General features: G+C 37.0%; 1 protein-coding gene across 2 annotated transcripts in view; it reads right to left on the minus strand.

The window, feature by feature from the left end:
- Positions 1-23,065, minus strand: part of DMD (dystrophin) — a 907,831-nt gene that overhangs the window by 102,434 nt on the left and 782,332 nt on the right. For both annotated transcript variants that reach the window (XM_059827200.1, XM_059827195.1), the window contains one exon: positions 16,710-16,770. In XM_059827200.1, coding sequence (XP_059683183.1) covers positions 16,710-16,770 — 61 coding nt within the window. The remainder of the gene's footprint in view (positions 1-16,709; positions 16,771-23,065) is intronic.

Genomic DNA, 23,065 nt, shown 5'->3' on the forward strand with positions numbered 1-23,065 from the left:
TCAACAAGCACAAGTGTAAGGTCTTGCACCTGGGAAAATGTAATCCAGGAGTGCAGCACAGGCTGGGATCTACCCAGCTGGGGAGCAGCTCTGTGGAAAGGGACCTGGGGGTTCTGGTGGACAACAAGCTCAGTATGAGTGAACACTGCGCTGCTGCAGCAAAGAAAGCCAACAGGATGCCGGGTTGCATCAACAAGGGCATCACCAGCAGAGATAAAGAAGTCATTATCCCACTCTACTCGGTGCTTGTCAGGCCACACCTGGAATACTGTGTCCAGTTTTGGTCCCTGCTATGCAGAAAAGGTGTGGACAGGCTGGAGGGGGTCCAGAGAAGGGCCACAAAGATATCAAAGGACTGGGAAGTCTGCCATATGAGGAAAGGCTGGGAGAACTGGGTTTGTTCAGCCTTGAGAGAAGGTGGCTTAGGGGAGACCTTATCACCATGTTCCAGTACTTAAAGGGTGGCTACAAATAAGATGGAGACTCCCTTTTTACAGGGAGTCACATAGAAAGGATGAGGGGTAATGGGTACAAGTTACACCTGGGGAGATTCTGACTGGACACAAGAGGAAAGTTTTTCACAATGAGGACAATCAGCCATTGAAATAATTTCCCCAGGGAAGTGGTGGATTCCCTGACATTGGACACTTTGAAGATTGAGCTGGACAGGGTGCTGGGCCATCTTGTCTAGACCATGCTTTTGCCAAGAAAGTTTGGACCAGATGATCGTTGAGGTCCCTTCCAACCTGGTATTCTATGATTCCATGATTGGAGTATGCTCATAATCTACCTTGGTTTCCCTTAGGGGGAGCACCCTTTTCTTCTCTCCCCAATTCTAAACTGCACAAGACAAAATGATATTTGAATATTGTTTTACTAGAGATGATGTATGCACTTACATTTCACTTCCTGAGAGGGGAAAAAAAAGAATATATAAATAGCGTAATTTAGACACCAAAACCAGCACTGAGCAGATGCACACTCCACTTAATGGGAGACTGACCATGTTTCACTGTGCATGCATCTTTTACAGATTCTCAGCAGAATCCACTACTTGGTACAGATTCTTGAGTAGAAGTGACAGATTTCGTATAAAACTGTACTGTTGAGCAGTAGGCTGCCAATGAATAAATGTTGCTCAGGAGGTTAGACATACACAGCTGTAGTGATCGTGAAATTCAGCCTCTGTCCTGAAAAATAAATACCTCAAAAAACCTGGGAAATTCTAGAACAGTGACATCCAAATGAATATAATAATTTTACCTGAAATATATGGGTTCGAGCCTTTTGTATTTATGAATGATAAGTAAAGAAAAATCTTTTTTTTTGGAAACAAAAGCCCAACAAAACATTTGCTGTTGCCTTGAATACTAATGATGGAAGACTGTTGCTATGGTGATGCTAATTTTAACACTCTTGCCTGTGGACTTCATATGAACTGCCCGTTTTAACTTTTGCAAATGTCATTTACAAAATGAAAACCCATTAATGACTGGCGAGGGCAGAATGTTCCACTTTAATTAGAATAATAAGGAATGCTGATGCACAAAATACAGGTTTGTGAATTGCTACAAAGCTCACCCTGTCAAATTTAATTACCACCGATGAGGATTTTGTTCTAATTTTTTTTTTCAAGGGAAGCTTTAGAATAATACAACCATAGCTTGACTTGGACTCGAAAGCAGGCTTTCCTTTTAGTACCAAGGTGGAATAAAGAAGTTTTCAAGGCTGACAGTATAGGAAAAAGGTACAGCAGAGCTTAGAACTGTGATTGTGCCATGCTAAATGAGCTCTGATTCCAGTAATGGGGAAATGCAAATGCCAACACTGCTGGGAAAAATGAAATATTTTTCAGAGAAATACCTGCTTAGAAAACCAGTTAGGATTTGGAAAATAGAATGTGTGTTTTTGAAGAATTTAAAAATACAAGTTGAGGACAAGAAACTGAGTGGCTGCTAGGATATGACTCCGGTTTGGGTTGGTGGGGTAGTGCTGTGACTTGTTAATTGCCAAGTTCTTGGCCAAATAGATGATGTTTAGAAAAAACAGCATAGTCAGCAGTGGTAATCTCTTTTGTAATGCACCAGGCCCTTGCAAATCCTGAGCGTATGTTTCTCACAAGAAGGGGAAAAAGTTGCAACTACCATTTCTAATTTTGGGAAAGTGTCTGAGCATATAAAGTAGATACTATTTTGCTAAAGGCATTTCAGTAGTACTGACTGCAATGAAGAAAGTGTACTGCAATGAAAAATCACAGGCAGCTGCCGAGTGTACATTATTCAGACTAATTGTTATTATTAAATATCTCCATTGTAGTACCACTTAGAGAACCTAATTTAGATTTGAGATCCATTGTATTGCATGCTGTATTAACAGAAAGGAAACTTGCCTTCCCCTGTGAAGAGCTGAGCTGGTGAAGAATTTAATTCGGCTTTATGCTATGGCACTATTTCAGTGCGAGATCACTGGCGATGCGACTGGCATGAGGGGGAATAGCTGCTAAAACATTTTTCTAAATTCTCCTTCATGATAGACCATGGTTTAATGAGTAGTCAAAATTTCTTCCAGCAGCATTAGTGTGAAACCCACTCTCAGTCTATTGGTATGCTTTAGTGCTGCTTTAATATGGCCTGGCCAGTTTTGCCCTTGACTTGTTGGCTGTTGTGCAAGCTACTGTACTTGTATACAGCTCTGCACTCAAGATGACTGGATTTCATTGTGTTGTACAAAAGAGAAATACAGCAAAAAATATAGATCTGACTGAGAATAGTTGTGTTTACTGAGTCTGATTTTAAGTTTAAGTTTTTTTGCTAGTGATGCATTTACTCAGAACTTGTTTTCCTCTTGCTGCTTGGTATCCACAGGAGTCACTGGATGACCACTGAATAATGCTCTCATCAAAGACCTTCTTCTGTGAGCACTGACTGCTCATATCAAAGGGGTGTTCAGAGCAGGGCTTTATGTTGAAAAATGCAAACATCAACAACTGATTATAATTTTTGCAGAGAATACTAGTATGCTTAAGTGCTACTGCTGAATGAAGCTGTACCTAGTTTGATGGACAGCCATGAGGCAGCCTGTTACTCTTGAGTCAATGGGATCAGGACTAATTCATATTTCTGCAGTACCTTGCCCAATGGTATGTTATCTCAGAAGAAGAGGCAGAGAGACCCAGTAGGAAAAACTTCAGTAACTAGTTGGAATTCAGAGGGAGCCAGAAGCAAACAGTATTTAACAAATATGGAGCTGACGTGTGTTAACAAACTGACACTATAAACTAAGTTAGGTAGCTTCCCAATATTGTGAGCTACAAAGGTTTAGAATTTATGGTATTAATGGCATTTATCTGAAATAGAGAAAAGAATTTGAGATAACTGTCTCCCAGAAAATTGCTACTAAACCTCATTACCAAGACAATTACAGAATTCACAGAAGTTCACAGAATCACTACGGTTGGAAAAGACCTGTAAGATCATCAAGTCCAACCTGAAAAAAAAAAAACAAAAAACCAAACACCAAAACCCACCACACAACAACAACAAGCCACAACCCACCCAACACCACACAGCACCATGTCCATCAAGCTACATGCCACAATGCCACATCCACACGCTCCTTGAATACCTCCAGGGAGGGTGACTCTACCACCTCCCTGGGCAGCCTATTCCAATGTTTCACTACTCTCTCAGTAAAGAACTTTTTCCTAATATCTAGCCTGAACCTCCCCTGGCGCAACTTGAGGCCATTTCCTCTAGTCCTGTCACTAGTCACTTGGGAGAAGAGACCAACACCCACCTCTCTGCAACCCCCCTTCAGGTAGTTGTAGAGAGCGATAAGGTCTCTCCTCAGCCTCCTCTTCTCCAGACTGAACAACCCCAGCTCCCTCAGCCGCTCCTCACAAGACTTGTGCTCCAGACCCCTCACCAGCTTCGTCACCCTTCTCTGGACACACTCCAGCACCTCAACGTCTTTCTTGTAGTGAGGGGCCCAAAACTGAACACAGGATTCGAGGTGCGGCCTTACCAGAGCCGAGTACAGAGGCATGATCACCTCCCTGCTCCTGCTGGCCACACCATTTCTGATACAGGCCAGGATGCCGTTGGCCTTCTTGGCCACCTGGGCACACTGCTGGCTCATCTTCAGCCGGCTGTCGATCAACACCCCCAGGTCCTTTTCTGCAGGGGAGCTTTCCAGCCACTCGTCCCCAAGCCTGTAGCGTTGCCTGGGGTTGTTGTGGCCGAAGTGTAGAACCCGGCACTTGGCCTTATTGAACTTCATCCGGTTGAAGCTTTTTTATGGTTCAATCTCCAGGCTCTCCATACAAGAAAGTGGTCTTTCTGGCAATGTCAGCCCCTGCCAGCACTGATGGACAAAGAATTCGAGGAAGTTTAAGTTAATGGAGCCTGCTGGCATGGGGACTTGTGTGGGATCTAGATCACCTCAGTCTTGTTCAAGACAGGTCAAACACCTGGATAAGAAAAGAGTATTTTTGTTGTTCTTTAAAATTCTCTGTTAATCCACATGAACAGGTAGAATGTGAAAAGTATCTGCCTTTTGTGCAGAGGTACAGTAAAACTGATACAGTGGTAAGTAACCAAGCAAAAAAGATGCTCCAAAATGTACTCTGAAGTTAGGTGATGGAGAGAGCAACAGTGCCACAAACAATTTCTAAGTTCTTCTTCTGGGCTATTGTAATTCATTTTATGAGCACTGGTAATACAGTGACCACAGCATCTTTTAATAAGCAAGTAATGGATGAGGCTGAATTAGATTACTGCTAATCAGAGTGACTGAGTACTAAGTAAAAATCTCTCAGAAGATGACAATTTTAAGCAGAAATCAGAAAGAAACAATATGCTTGTTTAGTGCAGGAAAATGAGATAAAATATTTTAAGGGTAAGCAACACTAAATGTGTAAGTAGGCATAAAGTGCACATATGAGACTGAAAGGATAGCTAATGGAGGCAGCAAAACATTGTGTAAAATAGTGGAAATGTCAACAGAGAAACATTGACGTTTGAAAGAAAACATCTATTTTGGTCTTTTTGAGCTTCAGATTTAATAACTGTCTAATAGGGAGTGCTATAAAGCAATCAGGAAAGAAATCTGCAATTAGCAAGTTGCATTTAGAAGTCATCAGCACAGCTAAATTAAATGAAACTCTGAAAAGAGAGGTGCTGGGGTTGCTATTAGGTTATGTCCGGGCACTGAAGACTAAGAGCAGTGCTAAAAGAAAGTAGGATAAAGAGGGTGATGGGCTGGAAGCAGAGTGTTGCCGGTGGTAGGACTGGCTCTGCAAAGGGATCATTAGAAGGCAAGGGGAAGATGCAGAAAAAGTGAATGGCAAATTATTACAAGGCAAACCCTGAAAACAAGCCAAGAGAAGACAAAAAAGGACAGAGGGAAGATGGTGTATTGAAAGTGGTGGAATGACCTAGAAGAATGTGAACACTGTAAAGATTCTTGGAGCTGGATGACAGGAAATTGTTAGTGACATTATTAAGAGCTGTTTTAGTGAGAAAAGGGTACAAAAGCTAGAAAAGACTGGGCAGGGAAAAAACATGGACTTGAAACAGGAAATCCATGAAAAAGGAGGGCAATGTTCTGGATATTGAAAAGTGTCAGAGTAGAGATTTGTTCTGTTTTTCAAGGACAGCCCTGAAGAAAAAGACTCCCATGTAAGGAAAGTAGTAGCAGATGAGCTTCACAGAGAATACATCACTGGAAATCAAAAGTCTTAAACAAGTCATTTTGATATACTCTTGATGTCTAAGGGACTGAAGAAGTTAAGCAAATAGACTTGTTCTCTAACATCCAGCTATTTGATGTTCTAAGTATCATTCTTCCAATTTCTTGGTTTGAAATATATTGTCTGTAACTGATCAAGAAACTTGCTATGACCACACAGGAAACTTGTTTCAAACAAGAATTTTCTCCTTCAAAAAAAAAATGCCTTTACACTCTATTGCCCTCACTGTGACAAGCCCTTTGCTTTGAGTTGTTACTGCTGCACATTAGTCCAGTATCAGCTTGACAAAAATGCTTTCCATATGGTCTGTCATTGGTTGAATATTCCTTCTCTTTTTTTGGCTAGTTTCTAAACAGGGTTCGCAAAAAAAAAAAACCCCAAACACGTTGAAATTGAAGATCATTCAGGTGGGTATGTTGGTATAAGTTTAGTTTAGGAATACTTCAAGATAAAGATATCATCTAGAAACAACAAAATTCAAAGCTGTCTAATGTGCTTTTCAGTCATTTCTGAAAGTACTGAATATGGCTGTCACTTTGAGCCAGCTTTTCTTTTGTGCTTCACATTAAAGGCAATTATGGAAATCATGGGGTTTCTTTTCACAAAGCATACAGTAATTTTTAAATTATAAATGCAAGCTCTCTATACCTACTGAAGCTATCATTGTGAGGTTTAGGTTTTAAAAAATATCCAAAAACCTATAGGTTTGAGTTGGTGAATATCTCTGAATGATATTTCAGCTACAGAGTTTAGTTTTATGTTTTAAACTGCTTAATTTCAGAATGACTTTTTTAATGAACTTGAACTAGCATTGTCTTACAAAAGACATATTGAATACTAACATTGTGTCATGAAAGCAAACTTTTAATATTCAATGATTATGTTTTTATAGTCAAGGCTCAGAAAAACACAGCAACAAAAATAATTGACCACCACTGCTATAGCTAAAAGCTGATAAATACACAGAAAAATATTTCACATTAGAACTTCTCATATACTGATGAAATTTGGTCAGTAAAACTGGTAACTGCAGTATGGCTGGAGCTGGTGATAAAATGGAAGTGGAGGATGCTTTTAAACAGAAAACTAAATGAAATGCATATTAATGACATGTGAAACTGTAATCAAGATGTAAGAAAACCTATCATAAATGTAGGCTTGTTTACTTCAGAACTTTTCTAAGTTTAGCTGTTTAATCACGTTTATCAAAGTCAATACATGATTTATAGATTCCAGGGATTCTCAGCAAACATGGTTAAAAAACTCTCACTGATAGGAATTTTGCTTTAAACACTTTTCAGATCATTCCTTAACTGTTTTGTTTGGGCAGAAGTAGTTTCAGGAGTAATAGAATACATACATGTGCATATAATATATTATTTTAACCTTAAGATTCCTATCAAATTTGCATTTTTAAACCTTCAAGTGAAGTTTTAGTTGAGGGAAGATTTGCCTATGAGTTCACTTCATATTGCTATTATCTCTATGGTTATATGTGAAACTAAATTATACACAGATGTCTTTAGAGACATTTACAGTCTTCTCTATGGCTGTAATCTTTTTACTACTGCTGCTGCTGTTGTTGCTAGTATCTAGTAGTAATTGCAATTGCTTTAACTTTTTTTACGTTTTCTAAAAGATATGTAGGTGAGGTCAGCCAACAACATTGCCACTGATGAAGTCCTAAAGCTAAATGCAATTAAGCAGAGTTAAATTGAAGATGAAATAGTAGATAAAAATCACTGATCTGGGAGGACATATGCAGCTTGTGGTTTTCTAATGAAGGTGCAGCTTTTCTGTGTTTCAGTACGCAGCAGAATCTGTTAGCTTTTTGTCGCATTCTTTACAATGTGAGAATGCATATCAGTTTGCTTATAGAACCTCCAGGATGGCAGATGATGGCTTAGAAAATACTGCTTGGAAACAAAACTTATTTTAGTATTTCAGTATTTTTATTCAATTGAAATATAATACCTTTCTTTTTATTTGTCTTCCTCAAATTGGTTTATTCCAGATTTTCAGGTCACAACAGCTAAAATACTGGAACAAAACCAATAAATTTGTATGACCATATACTCTTTAACTTCCATCTCCTTGAGATGTTTATGGGATATTTCCTGCTGCAAAGGTATCTTCTAATTACGAACAAAAAGTATTACACCCATGTCCCAACTAGAAATGCTTTGGGCTGTGATTAAAATCTTAACATGGTGTTTCATGTTGGTGATATAGTTGAGATGTTTGTATTAAGTGATCTGTTCCCAAGTCAAACACAGTAGTTTTCTAGCTAGCCCTTTAAATTTTAACTCCATGCCTGTAACCTCTCTCTCTAGCAATTTTTCTTAGTATGCATCATGCAGGATGTCATAACCCTCAAGCACTAAGTTTTACAATGTTTTCTCCAATAATACAGCTTTTAAGTGAAAAAATGGAATTAACTGTTAAAAATGAAGCACAGAAAAACATATCTTTGCCTTTCTACTCCTGTATTGGCTCTGCAGTAGTGAACAGAAAAAGCATCTTGAAAAGGAAAACCAGGAGACAAGTACATATTGAAATTCAAAAGACAAGCTGGGCTATTTACTAGCTAGATATGTGAAGCCCTTTTTTCTACTTAAATGTTAAAATAATAGAAAGTCTTCTAGCAGATATCTAGATAAATACAAAATACCTAAAAGAGACTGAATTACCATGGTTTTAGATATTTAGGTTTCTTTACAACCTTTATTGCATGAAAATTCAAATGTGAATGTTAATCCCCCCACATTAATTTACCATACAATTTCATTAACATAATAGTGTGTAAGTTCACATCATAAAGTGTGAAGTATAGCAGTGAAAAATAAAACTTATATCAACAACTTCACACATATTTACAGCAAACTGCATTCTTAGCAATTTATTGCTGTATTAAGTGAGTTTGTGTCCCCCCGCTCAAACCCCCAACCTAAAACTTACATACAACATTTACACAAACAAATATTGGACCTGCTGGAAAAGAGGACCTAGACACACAGAATGAGTAGGCATTAGGTAGCAAAGTTTGACCTCTACTCATTAGGCTGTAGACACCATTCGGTATCTGTGCTAGGCTGGTTATATAGGGAGTGCTATGTGATAATGACTCTCTGTTGTGTTGTACCATAATCTCTTTTTCTGAGCTCAATTGCCATGGAAAAAACATGAACGCTTGTCTCATCAAAACTACTTGTAAGAAAAGCAATTCATTCAGAGATGTTGTGATGCATTTTTTTATGGTTTGTTTTTCTTAAATTATCTAGCCATAGATTTCCTAATATAAACATTTATCTGATGAATACTTGAAATTCAAAGCAAAGATGTAGCATGCAAGAGGCTGCCAAGCCTATACATCATATTTGAAATTGTAATTTATCTCATAAAGTTCAACTTTTAAATCAGAAAATGGGAAGTAAGCAAAATGAATACAGAAGATTTGATCATTCCTAACCTATTGGTTAGAATCTTTACTTAAGTCTAAATGCAATCGTACCGAGGTTTATACAGTTCTCACTTAATTCATTTTATGTTTCCCTTAGAATCTATGACCCCTAAGCATAGTACATACACAAATTAGTTCTCAGGATTGAAGGTCTAAAGATAAGGATATCACAGAACTTATGTGCAACACAAAACTGATTGCAGCTAATATCTGACAAGAAAAAAAATAAAAATCTTTGAAAGGGATTCAATAAGGAGAAAAAAGGGTCAAATAATCCATAGTCATGATTCAGTAAGTAAAGACTAAACAAGTCGCTCAGGACAAGAAATGTGCCAAGACAGGTGGAGAATATTCTGAAAAATGGGAACTTACTGCAGTCTGTAGGAGACTTGGCATCTTAGAAGGTCAGAGAAAGAACAACTGCAAGAGAGATTCAGCAGCTTCAGTGAGTTCGTTTTGGACAAAAAGTCAATCCAGGGAAAAATCTAACCTCGCCCTGACAGACAGGCCACTTAGAGGAAGAGAAGCAGCCCAGCTGATATGTCCAATTCTTGCATTCGCAGTCTTCTCTTGATTGTTGCATTGCCCTAGATGTCAATACAAGAGCATGATACAGTCTACCAAAGTCTGTGTGTCCATAGCAAATAACAGCTGGTGATGTAAATCGTATGTGTCCATATCGACTACTTTTTTCATTGGTATTGAAACACACCCTAAAATGCACAAATATTAATTATAGTCCTGCCTTATATTAGACTGATAAGAGCATGATGAAGACAGAAAAGGCACAGTAGGTGAAGAGAGAGCAATTTAATGCTGACTCTCTTATTACATGGATGAAATTTTTCTTATGTGGAATGGGGAAATAGCTTGTCTGCTTATTTGTGGAGCTAGCTGCATCAGAAGAGACACTGAACCAAAGGCAATGAAGAAAATGGATGTGGTAAGTGCTGCTTTGGAGAAGCTGCCAGTCTTTGGAGGAAACAAAGGAATTATGAGACTTCCTGGTATAACAAGAATATGTAAAAAATCTGAGATATTGTTCCCCATTTCCTTGAAGATTTCATTGGACAGTTGTCAGAAGCTGTCTTCTCTTTGTCTGTCATCTGAATTAAGTATGTAATTGATCTTTAAAAAAAGAAAAGTCTGACAGGCAAATCTTTCTATTTTTTCCCTTAATATGTCTAATCTTTTCAAGTTCAAAGCATTCCAGTCAAAATCAAACATAATTCCTATTTTTGAATCCTGCTCATTAAGCACACAATGTTTAAAACATGGGCTTGAAGTATATCGCAATAAATTTTAGCTATCAGGAGCAGCTGTAAAATCTACTTTTTATGGAAGATCTGGCATATACTCTATAAAATAGGACCATATTGTATATATGTCATTCAACTTTGTAAAAATAATATCGGTTATGTTAATTTTTTATTTTGGGTCATGTGTAACACAGTGAAGCTACATTTAACAACTGAAGTAAAATGGAGCGAATAGAAATGATGTAAAAAGTAAAATTCAAGCAAAAATCACATTCAGCTTACAATAAAGATAACAATTTCAGCTACAATAAAAGTAAAATATTTAAGGTTATGTAATTATATTCTATGACTCTATAAAGATATGAACTCCTTGTACAGTATCAAAAGTTTACTTTTCCCATTGCTGCCTATAAAATAGTTCATTTATTACTCTCCTAGCCCCAGAGCTGGAAAACAATGAATAACTGGATTTAATGGATTTAAAACGTTAATAAGTTCCTTTTAATTAGGAAAATAGGAAAGCCAGATTCCATCTAAAATTCTCTTACCCAGCTCATTACTAAACTGAGCAAACAACATTACCTGCATAACACATTTGAAGATTTAACCTGCATGAAAATTATCCCTGCACTGTTTAACCTCTCTGTAATGCTTAACGCTATACGCTCTTCGTGAAAATTTATACTGAATGAGTTTGATGACAAAGCTTAAGAAATTTACTGTCCATTTAAATATGAGCACTGACATATCAAGAGGACCAAGTTCTGCAAGTGTTGTGTAAGCGCCCAAGGAAGCTGCTCTCTGCCCTCCAGAGCAGGCACTGCATTACACCCTATTATGGTGGGAAAGCACATGGTTACCATCAGTTACTGCCCCTAATGAGAGGCCACAGCCCTGCCCCCAGCCCCTGCACCAGCTAGGATATGATAAGATTGCTGCTGAGTGCTTATAATTCATTTCAGAACAAATTAAATCCCCTTAAGTTACTTTGCATGTGAGGGCAGTAACTCCCTGCTGACAGATGGTGACAAAGAGCAGAACCATGGTATCTTCCCAGAGTGCTCCTGCTCAGTCAGCATGGAACGTTTCCGTTTATAACCTCTGCTTTCATTTTAAAGGTAGTTAAAGGCTCAAGATTTCTCATTTATTTACACTCTGAGGTTAAATTTTTGTGACAAGTTTTGGAACCAACGCTTCACAGCTGTACAAATGATAAAGAAAAACTCTGCACTTGGACAAACCTCTAAGAAATATCAGATATTTAATTTAGGTTTTTATGCTAGACAGCATGACAATTTACGTCACGTACAGGCAGACTGAAAAGTATTATAGTTTTTATTTCCTTCAAAATAGTTTCAATTTTTGGTATGGAGGGTTCAGAACTGAAAGACAGGAAAAGATCATAGCTGTGCTTTTAAAGAAGCCAAAATAATACCTTCTTCATACTTGGTAGATAGGTTAACTGTCAACAACACACATGGTTTTCATAGCTTGCTCACAGCTTCACACACTACATATACATAATCATACATTATTTATTTGTGGTTCTCCGTGTCTCTCTCTGCTCCATCTGACAGATATTTCCTACTTGCTTTTGTGTCTCATACTTATCTACACTCTGCAGAAGAAACAATTAACCCAAGTGATTTTACCAGAACAGCAACTCTTCACTTTATTTTAACTTAGTAGAATTTAATTCAGATATATTCATTTATCCTGTCTCTAAGTTGAACAAAAGTAAAAGAATCATGGCTTTAATCTATTTGCTTTTATAATGAAAACTCAGTGGTCTTAGCTTTTTTCTGTGTTGAAATTCTGCATGGTTAAACAACAATTAAAAGGGAGATTAAAAATTAAGATGACAAAGAAGTATGTTTACAGAAACTGGCCCCCTAGATCTCCACTGTGAAATATGGAAAGACTGCAGAATCTAAAACTAACAAAAATGTATGTCACAAGCTGACACATTTAATGCAAGTCAAATACTTTCATAGGAAACTACCATGTGGAAGACAGTAAGAAAGTGGAGATGCATAGTCCTTGGGGTTAGCTCACTGCATAGCTAATTTATATGGATAGGCTCATATGGATCTTCTCAAGGAGCCAAATCTGTGCTCCTGAGAATCCAGCTTTGTCTTCAGCAGGACAAAGTTCAGTGAACTGCTATAATCTGTATAAGAAAATAAACTTGGCTGGGGAATAACTTCCTTTGCAGGAAGTACTGAGATGAAAGACTACTGTATTTTTGCAGAAGCATTTTAAATCCTTCAAAAGAATGGGCACAGCAAGAGGGTAAGAAGACAGACACTATTAACTGGCAAGTCAGTTATACAGAGGAAGAATAATGTCAAAGATTAGTACAAATATAGAAGTCACAACTACTGAATTTCAACACATCATGATGGCAGTACTTCTGAAATTTTTTTTAGGGAGAAAGTATGTTGCAGACTTCAATCCAACTCCTCCTCCTTACTCTGAGGCAACAGAGATCTCCTAGCACTGTGAAATGGACACATTTGCTGAGCACAGGATAAGCCATACACAAGAGAGATGCAAACATGATTCAGAATATAGCTGCTTAATGTCCCCTCATGCCCCAGGAGGACAGACACTGAAGAGGAATAGGGTTGTGCAGCATGACCGAATGCTTCTTCTGGTGTTGCAAAATCCAAACTAGACATGTGATTTTGCTATCTGTCACTGCTTTGGAGCAGCTCCTCTATCTGTTTGGAAGATAAGAATGTGCGTGTGTATGCATACACACGTGAGATCTTTTCCATCGTGGGGTGAGCTCTGCTAAGATGTGATCTAACCTGAATTACGACATTAAAATCTGCAGCCTCCCTACCTTAATTATCTGTCTTTTTTAGAATTTGAGACTTTTAAAATCTTTTGATGTCTATTCAAGTAGTCTTTTTGCTGTGTATTTTTTTTTCATTTGCTTTTCAGATTTCTCAGGTACAGTAATTGCCTGTTTTGTCTCCTAAAAACTTAAATTTAGAAATTTTAATGAATACCTAAAACATTATTAAAGAGTACAGACATGCCTGTGCCTGCTTCTGCCTTCCCATTTTCTGGGTAGCATTCTAGTAAGAGTAGGATCAAGGTCTTCAAATAACACGACGGATTAAACTGAAAACTATTTTTTAATATTACTCTCCTTTTTTAATATAATAAAACCTTTAAATCCTATACTAGAAACAAGGAATATATTGAGGGAGAAAAAATATCAAAAAGAAAAAGATCGGATAAAACGTGTTTTCGAGCAATTTTACATGTTTTAATTCAGTGGCAAAAGGGAGAGTGTTTTAATTCAGCAGCACCTTGTGCGCTGGGCAAGGAGTCAGTACCCAGGCAGCGATGTCTATTTGCTGCTTGGGAAGCCAAGATATTTCTGCTGCCCCAGACACAAGAATTTGATTTTTTCAGTTCATTGGGAAAGAGAGAGGTGAGGCTGAACTGTTGGCCTAGCTTGTCATCTCCGTAAGAGGGAAGCACATAAAAAGGTGGAAGGAAATCCACCAGAATGCAGCAGCTGGTGCAAGGCCATTAGACTGCAATTTTCATGAGGCTGACAGTAGGTCAAGAAACTACAAAATGACAGTGACTGGGAATAGCTGAAACAGGTTTTAGACTGTCGATAATTGTATTTTCCATGGCAATGATGCCTACACCAATACAACTTGAAAAAAAAGTATTGGCGTGAATAATCTCAAGAATGAATTATTGAACTAGTTGCTACAGATTAATCACCTGTAAAAAAAAAGAAATTTTTACCAGGAAAATTACAAGGCTTTGAAAATACCTAGCAGTAAGTAAACATTGCTGCTGAAGATTTGGCATCAAGTACCACTTGATTTATGGACTTATGCAAATCTGAAAATGATGAGATAAAACAGTTAAGCATCAAGGGAAAACCAGATAAAATGAAAACCAATAAAATGTGTAGCAAATCTGGTTAACAAAGGAAGCTAGCACCAATATTCTACATTCATGACAAAGAAAATGATGTAAACATGATGAGAATGCTATCTGTAGCTACTCAGTCTTCATGGGAATTCTTTTAGACAATTAATAATTGATAGAAAAGTAGTAGCACAAAGAATAAAGAATCACACACACAGAATCACAGAATCACTAAGGTTGCAAAAGACCTTTAAAATCATCAAGTCCAACCATCAACCCAACACCACCATGCCCACTAAACCATGTCCCGAAGTGACACGTCTACATGTTTTTTTAATACCTCTGGTGATGGTGACTCCACCACCTCCCTGGGAAGTCTGTTCCAATGCTTGGCCACTCTCTCAGTAAAGAAATTTTTCCTAATATCCAGCCTGAACCTCCCCTGGAGCAACTCGAGGCCATTTCCTCTTGTCCACTTGTCACGTGGGAGAAAAGACCAACACCCACCTCTCTGCAACCCCCTTTCAGGCAATTGTAGAGAGCGATAAGGTCTCTCCTCAGCCTCCTCTTCTCCAGACTAAACAACCCCAGTTCCCTCAAGAATATGCTAAGTTTAAAATTCATAATGGTACAGAAAACAGGCAATTTAGTTGTGTGTAAATATTAAATATGAGTGGTGAGAATGATTGAAAAGAAAAATGACTGAAGACAGCTGGAGAAGGGAATAGATGTAACAGCTCACTAAGACTCACTAAAACTTGACCAGTTTGTTTTACATCTCAAGGATGGCAAGTTTTTCTATAAAAGATGTGGCTGAATTTAAACTTTAATAAACTAGCACTGCTACAACTTTTTATGGTTATTAAAGAGAACAAAAATAAAACAAACATATTCCTTTGAATTTGTAAATGGCCTAGAACAGAAGACAAAATGCAAAGTTGACACCAAAAACTAGTAAGGAATAAGCGAGAGCATCACTGATCATTTTAGCACAAAAAGTCAACAGTTACCCATGGCTTCTGGATGTGAGTAGCAGAGAGAGAGGTGGGAAGCACAGCATGAAATGCATCTCATGCCTATATTAAGAATTGCCAAGGCATCTCTCCCCATAATGGCAAATTATGTCATGGGAAAGAGAAAAACTTCTTTTCCTTCATAGTAGTGCCATAAACTGACTCTTAATGCCAGAGCCTCATCTTGCTTTCCAGCATTTGTCTGCTGTAGATTTCCCTGTTCTCCTTGATAGAGCTTTCCAGCTTCCTTGTGACTGTTTCATTATTCATAGCCAAATGCAAACATTGGAAAAATTACAAATTTAACACAACAGTAAACCAACTTAGCCAGGTATAACTGTACCTCTGTATTGCACTACAGGCTTAGTTTTCTTCACATGCAACTCAAATGCTTGTTCTGAAGATGCTGTAGCAGTTCACATTGTTGTGAAAGTTGCAACTAAAGTGCCACTGCAAGAGCCATCTGCAACCAGATCACTTCAGTGACACTAGTTTAGTTTGCAAAGTGTACTGGGAATATAGGAAGGAACCACGTGAATATGTGTATTAAACAACACCCATGTTTCAGTTACTTGCACTACAGTCTTTATCACGGATATTGCATCACCTGTTTTCTTCAGAATTTATGTATAAATAGTTCAAGGAACATATTGCAGATAATAAAGAACTAAAGAGAGAAGGAAAAATGTATTAAAACTTCTTTCTTATTTGCTGTGTAGTGTTCTGTTTAGGGCACTAAAATAGAAGCAGTTGTTTCCAAATTGTTCATTTTTTAAAATTTTCCTCTCATTTATTATGCATACCATCTCTTAAAGCAAAAGAGCTTAATTTGTGTAATAAACTCTAAAGGAATTGTCCATAGGGACTAATTTGTCCCTTGTCATTCCTCAGCAACAAACTTTACCAAGTACTCTCCCTAAAGAAATTTGTTGTATAAAGTAAGTGCATTCCTAGGTTAAAGAAACAGTATATCACAGTCACAACTGCAATTTGGAATGTTTTTTTTGGTTTTCCAAAACCTGCCATACATACTCTTCAGTGGGCAATGGCACAAATTCAAATATAATCCAGACACCCCAAAGCTTTACTTAGTTTGCTGGTGATTTACAGTAGCATAAACCCAAACAACTTACAAATCAGTGCATCCTACTGTGTTTTTAAATAACTAGCATATTTCTGTGAAATTTATTGTACACTTCACTCCTCTTTGTTCTTCCCATTTAGACACCATAGGAGCAGTTCACAGTAATCTAAGAAAATTACCAACTATCCTCGTAAATGACAAATGTAAATAGCTAGAATGAATTGCTATTTATACTCACTTGATATAATACGGCACTTTGTTTGGTGAGATTGCCCTCTCCCAGGGGCCTTGGACAGAAGCTGTTAACAACAAACAAACAAATAAATAAATAACTGCACATGTACATTCATACATACAAACATACCTAGAAGAGAAACATGGAGGTCGAGTTCAAAGCAAACAAGAAAAACAACGTTAATCTCTAGAATTACAATTTTACACTTGGCCATGCTGATACAGGTCTGTTTGCTCAGTTGCCCATGAATTCAGGAAGGATTAACCTGCTGTTCTGAAATTTCTGTCCTAATCTGAGAGAAACTGAACTCATTCAGCTGCAAAGATAAATACAAAAAAACCCATCCTTGACTACTAAGCTTACAGAACAGATATGAAGCAAAGCAAGCAACCTATCTTTCTGGTGTGTACTTTTATAGGGTTCCACCTGCTAATGTGTTTGACTGGGTTTTCCTGAATTTCTTTCCTTGTGTGGTAAGCGCTTTCCATCCTTCCAGGAACAGAATTACGTGCTTGATTACATTTTATGTTGAGTGAAGTTACACTGAGATACCATCTGAATATTTTGTTTATTCTCTTGTTGACTCTCTAAATAGAGAACAATTTTATTTTTATTTCTCCACATTACTCATGGTGTTTTATTGACTTCCAATAACAGCAAATAATAGGGTAAATGAGAACGTGACCACGAGAAATAGAGAGGAAATGACATTACTCACTCTTGGCTATCACAGTGTTAAATGTCAACATCAACTTACAAAGTAATTAAAATATTTTGCAACAAAGTATTTTATAAAACTCATTGTAGGCAAAACGATTGTGAATAATTTTTATTAGAGGTTTTATTAGAGGCAGAGTTATCTTATAGTTCAGGCCATAATCAGAAAGGTAATTTTTTTATTAAGAGTTTGTTATCTGTCAAAAAGAGTAGGACCAAAATTTTTCTTTATTATTTAGTGATTTCTGAATATGAAAAGATATCTAGTTGGAAAAATAAAGTGCCTGTTTGCTTCACCCAGCATAACCCTTATTTTTGTGACACCTGCTGTTTACAAAGGAAAATAATTGTTACTGAGACTCAACTAGTAATTAGTTGCTTGATCATTTGGCTCCAAGTATTTTCTTTCCCTTTCTCATCCAAAATAGATACTTTAAAAACACTGCTCCCTAGCTGCAGGTACTTTAACAAAGTCAACAAATCACAATCCATACAAAAAAAAATGACCAATATACACATTGCATATATTTTGTACCAGAATTGTTAACCAGTTTCACAGAAGCCTGCAGAATGAAATACACCACCCCTCTCTCGCTCCTGTACTGGAGCACGGGCAACAAGTGTTGGAGGAAAGAGATGAAACGTGCTTATAGAAATGGCTGTGAAGGGCAGTCTTGCTGTTTTGGTAGAGTCACATGCACATGAATTGTGAAGAAGGGCTGGAAGGAGGCTATGGAACCCACAGTGGGGAGATAAATCAGATAGCAGCAGTGGAGGAAGCTCAAGGCATTCTAAATGGTCTGAAAAGGAGAAGGAAAAGCAACGAGGAACAGGGTACAGGCTGGGGAGTGGGGCAATGTGTTTCACATACATTTTAGGCAACTCTGAGAAGCTAGGGAAAGGAAGGAATATGTCTAGAAGAAATATGTATGTGATAATCCTGCTTGAGATTGGTGGTGACCAAGGAGTTATGAAAAGCCTACCACAGCATCTCTGTAGGTTCTGCTGTTGTCTTCAACCCCCAACTAACCACCTGTAGCTAAGCTGAGTGTATTGCTTTCCTATTACTTACACAGTTTTGCATTCTTTTTTTAAAGAAAGGTGAAATTAAATTTCAAAGGTATGAATGATGAAAGCAGGTAACTCTCAAAGTGTGCAAGATACACAGAATTTGAATTACAGTGTTAGATCCCATGGAAAAATAGCATTCTGCACTGCCATTGAAGTCTGTCTCATGACCCACACATACAAAAGCACAGAACCGTGTGCATTTTCAAATACAAATACTCAAATATACGATCAAATACTCCTTCTTGGGACAGGGACTGCCATTTTGTTCAATGTTCGTAGACTGCGTAGCTGAAGAGCTGGGAAGGCTAAGGTTGCCGTTCATTAAGCTGCTCTTTTTGGTAGCACGAGCTGCAGCTGTAAAATGCACACAGCTTCTCAGTTTCTGAGTCTTGCTATAAGCTCAAATGATGTAAAGATACGATCTGTTACATAATTTATAGGACTGCAAAAAGTATCAAAAATAGAATAGAATGTAATGTTTTGATGTTAACTACCATAAAACAAGGGAACATGTCCTACTTTTAACCCTATTTTTAGGTTCATACAGAACTCTTAACCATGATGCTTAATTATTCTTTCTACTGGTGAGAACATAAACTGCTGTAAATGTAATTTTGGTGACTGATCCAATATTCTCTATTGTCTAGAAGGGGGTAGGAAACCAAAGCCAAGGAGTTAGACATAAATGACAATTTCATTTTACACTATCAATTGCTTAGTGATTTCTTTGTATGTTTTTATTCAGTAATACTAACCTGTGTGTTAATATGTCGTCCATCAAACAGTTTTAAAAGGCCTACTCAGTGACAATGATAAGGTTTCTCACCCGTGGGAGGTGGTATTATCTGAGGACTAGTTTGAATAGGATTATACTAAGTTGTAATTTATGAAAATAAAATACCCTTCAGTATTAACTAAAAATTGACCTTCTTACATATTTCTCTCCCAAACAACCATTAATATTCCCAATGGGAATAGCACCAAGCTACAGTTCTTCCACTTTAAGATTTGTTTTTAATTAAATTTTGTTTTAATTAAATAAAGGACAGGATAGATTGCTGCATATTTTTTGGAAGGTGTATTTTTTCTGTATCTTCAAAATTAATCTGGGTAAGAGCTTTGCAGTCATAACTTATCACAGAATCTTACATACAATAGTGTTCTTGATACATTAGAAGAGGAACAAATACTTTGCTTTCATGAGAACTAAGTGCTTTAGGAATAACAAAAAATTCTGTGATGTTCTGCATAATTGGATTTAGTGTTCCTTCAAGAGATTGCTGTGAAGCTGTCTATAATACACTTTTGCTTTCTTGGATGATTCTAGCCTTGCATAAATTTGAGTTAACAAAATATGAGGTACTTTTTACAGCTATGCTAAGAGAATAGTAATTTCATTTATGGCAGAAGCCCAGAAGCTGAGAACAGCTGTTTCTTATCTTTGGTTACCAGTATAGGTTTAGTATCCATTACAAAGCTGATGCAGGTAATGGACATATATATTTAATTCCTGGTTAAGACTACTTTAGTGCTGGCAAAGACTTTCTTATATGACACTGTAGTATCCCTGTGTGCTACAGCACTCAAGAAGCAGACACTTCCCTGTTTGCTAAGTGTAATTCAAAAATGTTTTATTGTTACAGCTTGCACAGTGTAAGAACCCATTATCATACACCCAGCTACTTGCAATGCTGGTGAGTGAAATTAAATACTACAATAAAATATGGGACATTTTAAGAATTAATTTAAATTTCCCTATACTTTATTTGCATTGACATACATTTTAACAGTTACCTAATTTGGGAGTTTTATTTCTTTCTTTTGGTGTGCTAACATCTGAGTCTTGCTTTGCCTATTCAACTTAAGTGAACACAGTTCTTGATGGTAAGCCTACGTCCTTATTTTTTTGCAGAATGTATAATGAAATGGTAGCATGCTGGCTCTGAACTTCAGCAGTGTTTTAATCTATGCAGGGATCTGAATGAAATATTAAATAGGATGATAGTATAATTTTATATCTGTGTTGATATTACAAAAAATCATCTGATAAATATTTCACTTTAACACTACAAACATAATGAAAAATACATGTATGTTTACTACTACTAAACTATTTCTCCTCCAGCTATTCAAGAGTAAATTTAGCATGTTCACTTTTAAAAGTTACCCTCAGTGGTCCTTATTTGCATACTCAGCACACACTTCTAGTCACTATATAATGGCATGAGTATACATTTTCAGTTCTAAATACAAAGAAAATCTTTTGACTCTTATTTGTCACTAGAGGTTAAAGTACTGGGAAACAGGTTTAGGACAGAAACCATGAAGTAGCACTGCCTAGTACGCATACACCATACACTGTTACATATATCTCCTCAATTATTTTTTTTCTTAGAAAATTATTATATTTATTATATATGCATTTCAGCATCACGATAGTTAAAGCTGAGCTCATTTATATGTTCACAATCAAGACCTGCACTACCTGCTTCGTGGCCATAGTAGCTGTGATTCAGCAAGGTGCTTAATTATATTCACATTTTAATAATGCTAATAATTCACTGATTCAGCCTAGGAATTTTACCTGCATGACTCACATTGTTCTACCTGGCATTACCATCAGTAGTATCTTCATGCAAACATAAAGCTAAGAATTTGTTTGTTTATTCACATAAAGTTTGTTTTCATACCAATTATTTTCACTGCAGCAAGGTATGGAGTTGGTGACTTCAGATAAAAGCAGGCAGGGAAAATGAAATGATGATTCCCCAAGAATCAGAAGTTCACATCTGTGTAAGGTACCTTAACCTTTCAAAGAAGATGCGTTGAGTACTAGTCAATTATTTTCAAATGAGACCATTTTTAAATTGATGACAAATGTAAACAAAGAAAACAAGAGAGAGAGATTTAGAATTAATTATTTTTAACTACCATCCTAAGGTATTTTTTATTGGAAGCCTTTTTTCACAAACACAAGATATTAATTACAAGGAAAAACTGCCTGCTTCCAGGTGAAGGGAGGGGGAGAACATCACCATTTGAAAACTGACTTTATCATTTTGTTCAGATATTTGTATCCCAATGTATTATAGTAGAAAGGGTCACGTAGCACAAAAGTGCAGGAAAGGGGAAAACATAGGTATAAAGCTGGAATTCCATAAATCTTATTTAATTGTGATTCGAATACATTATTAGGTGTTATGAAGAGATTCTCTGTGGTTTTCCTGAAAAGAAAATATAGCAGAAAAAGTAAAGCCCACAAGGGAAGGACTGGTGATCATATGACCTGATGACATACTTTCACTGTAGAAGTAATTCCACTAATTTTATTCCAAAAGTAAGAATAAAGAGATTCTCTCAAAATATGCCAATGTTATATTTCTCTTAAAAACCTTTAGAAGTCAGGCAAAGGCTAGCACTACCAAAAGTTGTAGCTATGGTCACGATATTCTAAACAAGGAAGAAATGGACTGAAGACATTTTCCCTTAATTTTAAACCTGATTTACCCATCACACAAGTCTTGAGGTTGAACTGGTGCCCAGTGCTGCTACAAATTCACCATGACAATAATAATGGCAAGACTTGTGAAGTGAACTTTTTTTTGTTGGTACTTTAATAGTTTTCTTTTTTCCTTCTTCGGAAGCACATGCAGTCATTTTGCATTTATAAGAAAGTAGAAAAAAAAAGTTTTCTAGCAATCAGGCTCCTCTAGATAATACGGTCATATTTAAAAGCAATAATAAAATACCTTTGCTTCCAGAGAGTTCTCAGAGTTAGGCTGATTCTTATCCTCTATCTTTGTATTACTACCTGGTAATATTTTCTATTCAAAGCATTCAATGTGATATCTAAAAATATTAATCATATATCCAAAAGACATGGATGAATGGACATGGTCTTCAATGTCTGCATGTCAAAAGTGGTATCTGGAAGACAATGTAACATAATGTATGCAGTGAGAAATAGAGAGAAAGATATAGCTGTTAGCACTGGAAAATAATCTATCAGGCAGATGGGTAAAGTGTCTTAAGAGTCCTAGAGCTCCGTCATTTTTACAGTCAGATGTCTTAATTAGCAGGACTTGCCCTTTTAAAGATGTCTGCCTGTGCAAGAAAAAGCTTCACTAATCTTTGCTTTTCGTAATAATCTAAGCACTCACCCAGAAGGTGGGAGGTGTGAGTACTTGACTTCTCTCCCAGCTTTAAGGAATTCAGACCACATCTCCGATTTCTCAGGAGAATGGCCTAGGTAACTGAAGGAAAACACAAAGGTCTAGAGAGAACTAAAAAAACCCAGATCTGAACCCTGAACTGCTAGTTCTGAGCTTATCCAGAGCAGGAGAGACCTAGGTTATATAGTCCACTTCTGTGATCATATTTTTTATTTTTAAGCAACAATTGTCTGACATAAAACGCAGCAGATGCACTCTGATCTCTAGCTTGCAATACAAACTGTTGGCTCCAGCGTTCGCAGTCTTTCTTTCTGAATGAAAGCTGCTATGGCTGCCACATTTCATGTTGAAGTCAGTGCTGTTCCTGCTTGGAAGACCAAAATTTAAAGGCATAGTTAG

Source organism: Gavia stellata, chromosome 1 (assembly GCF_030936135.1).
Source record: "Gavia stellata isolate bGavSte3 chromosome 1, bGavSte3.hap2, whole genome shotgun sequence".
Classification (NCBI taxonomy): Eukaryota; Metazoa; Chordata; class Aves; order Gaviiformes; family Gaviidae; genus Gavia; species Gavia stellata.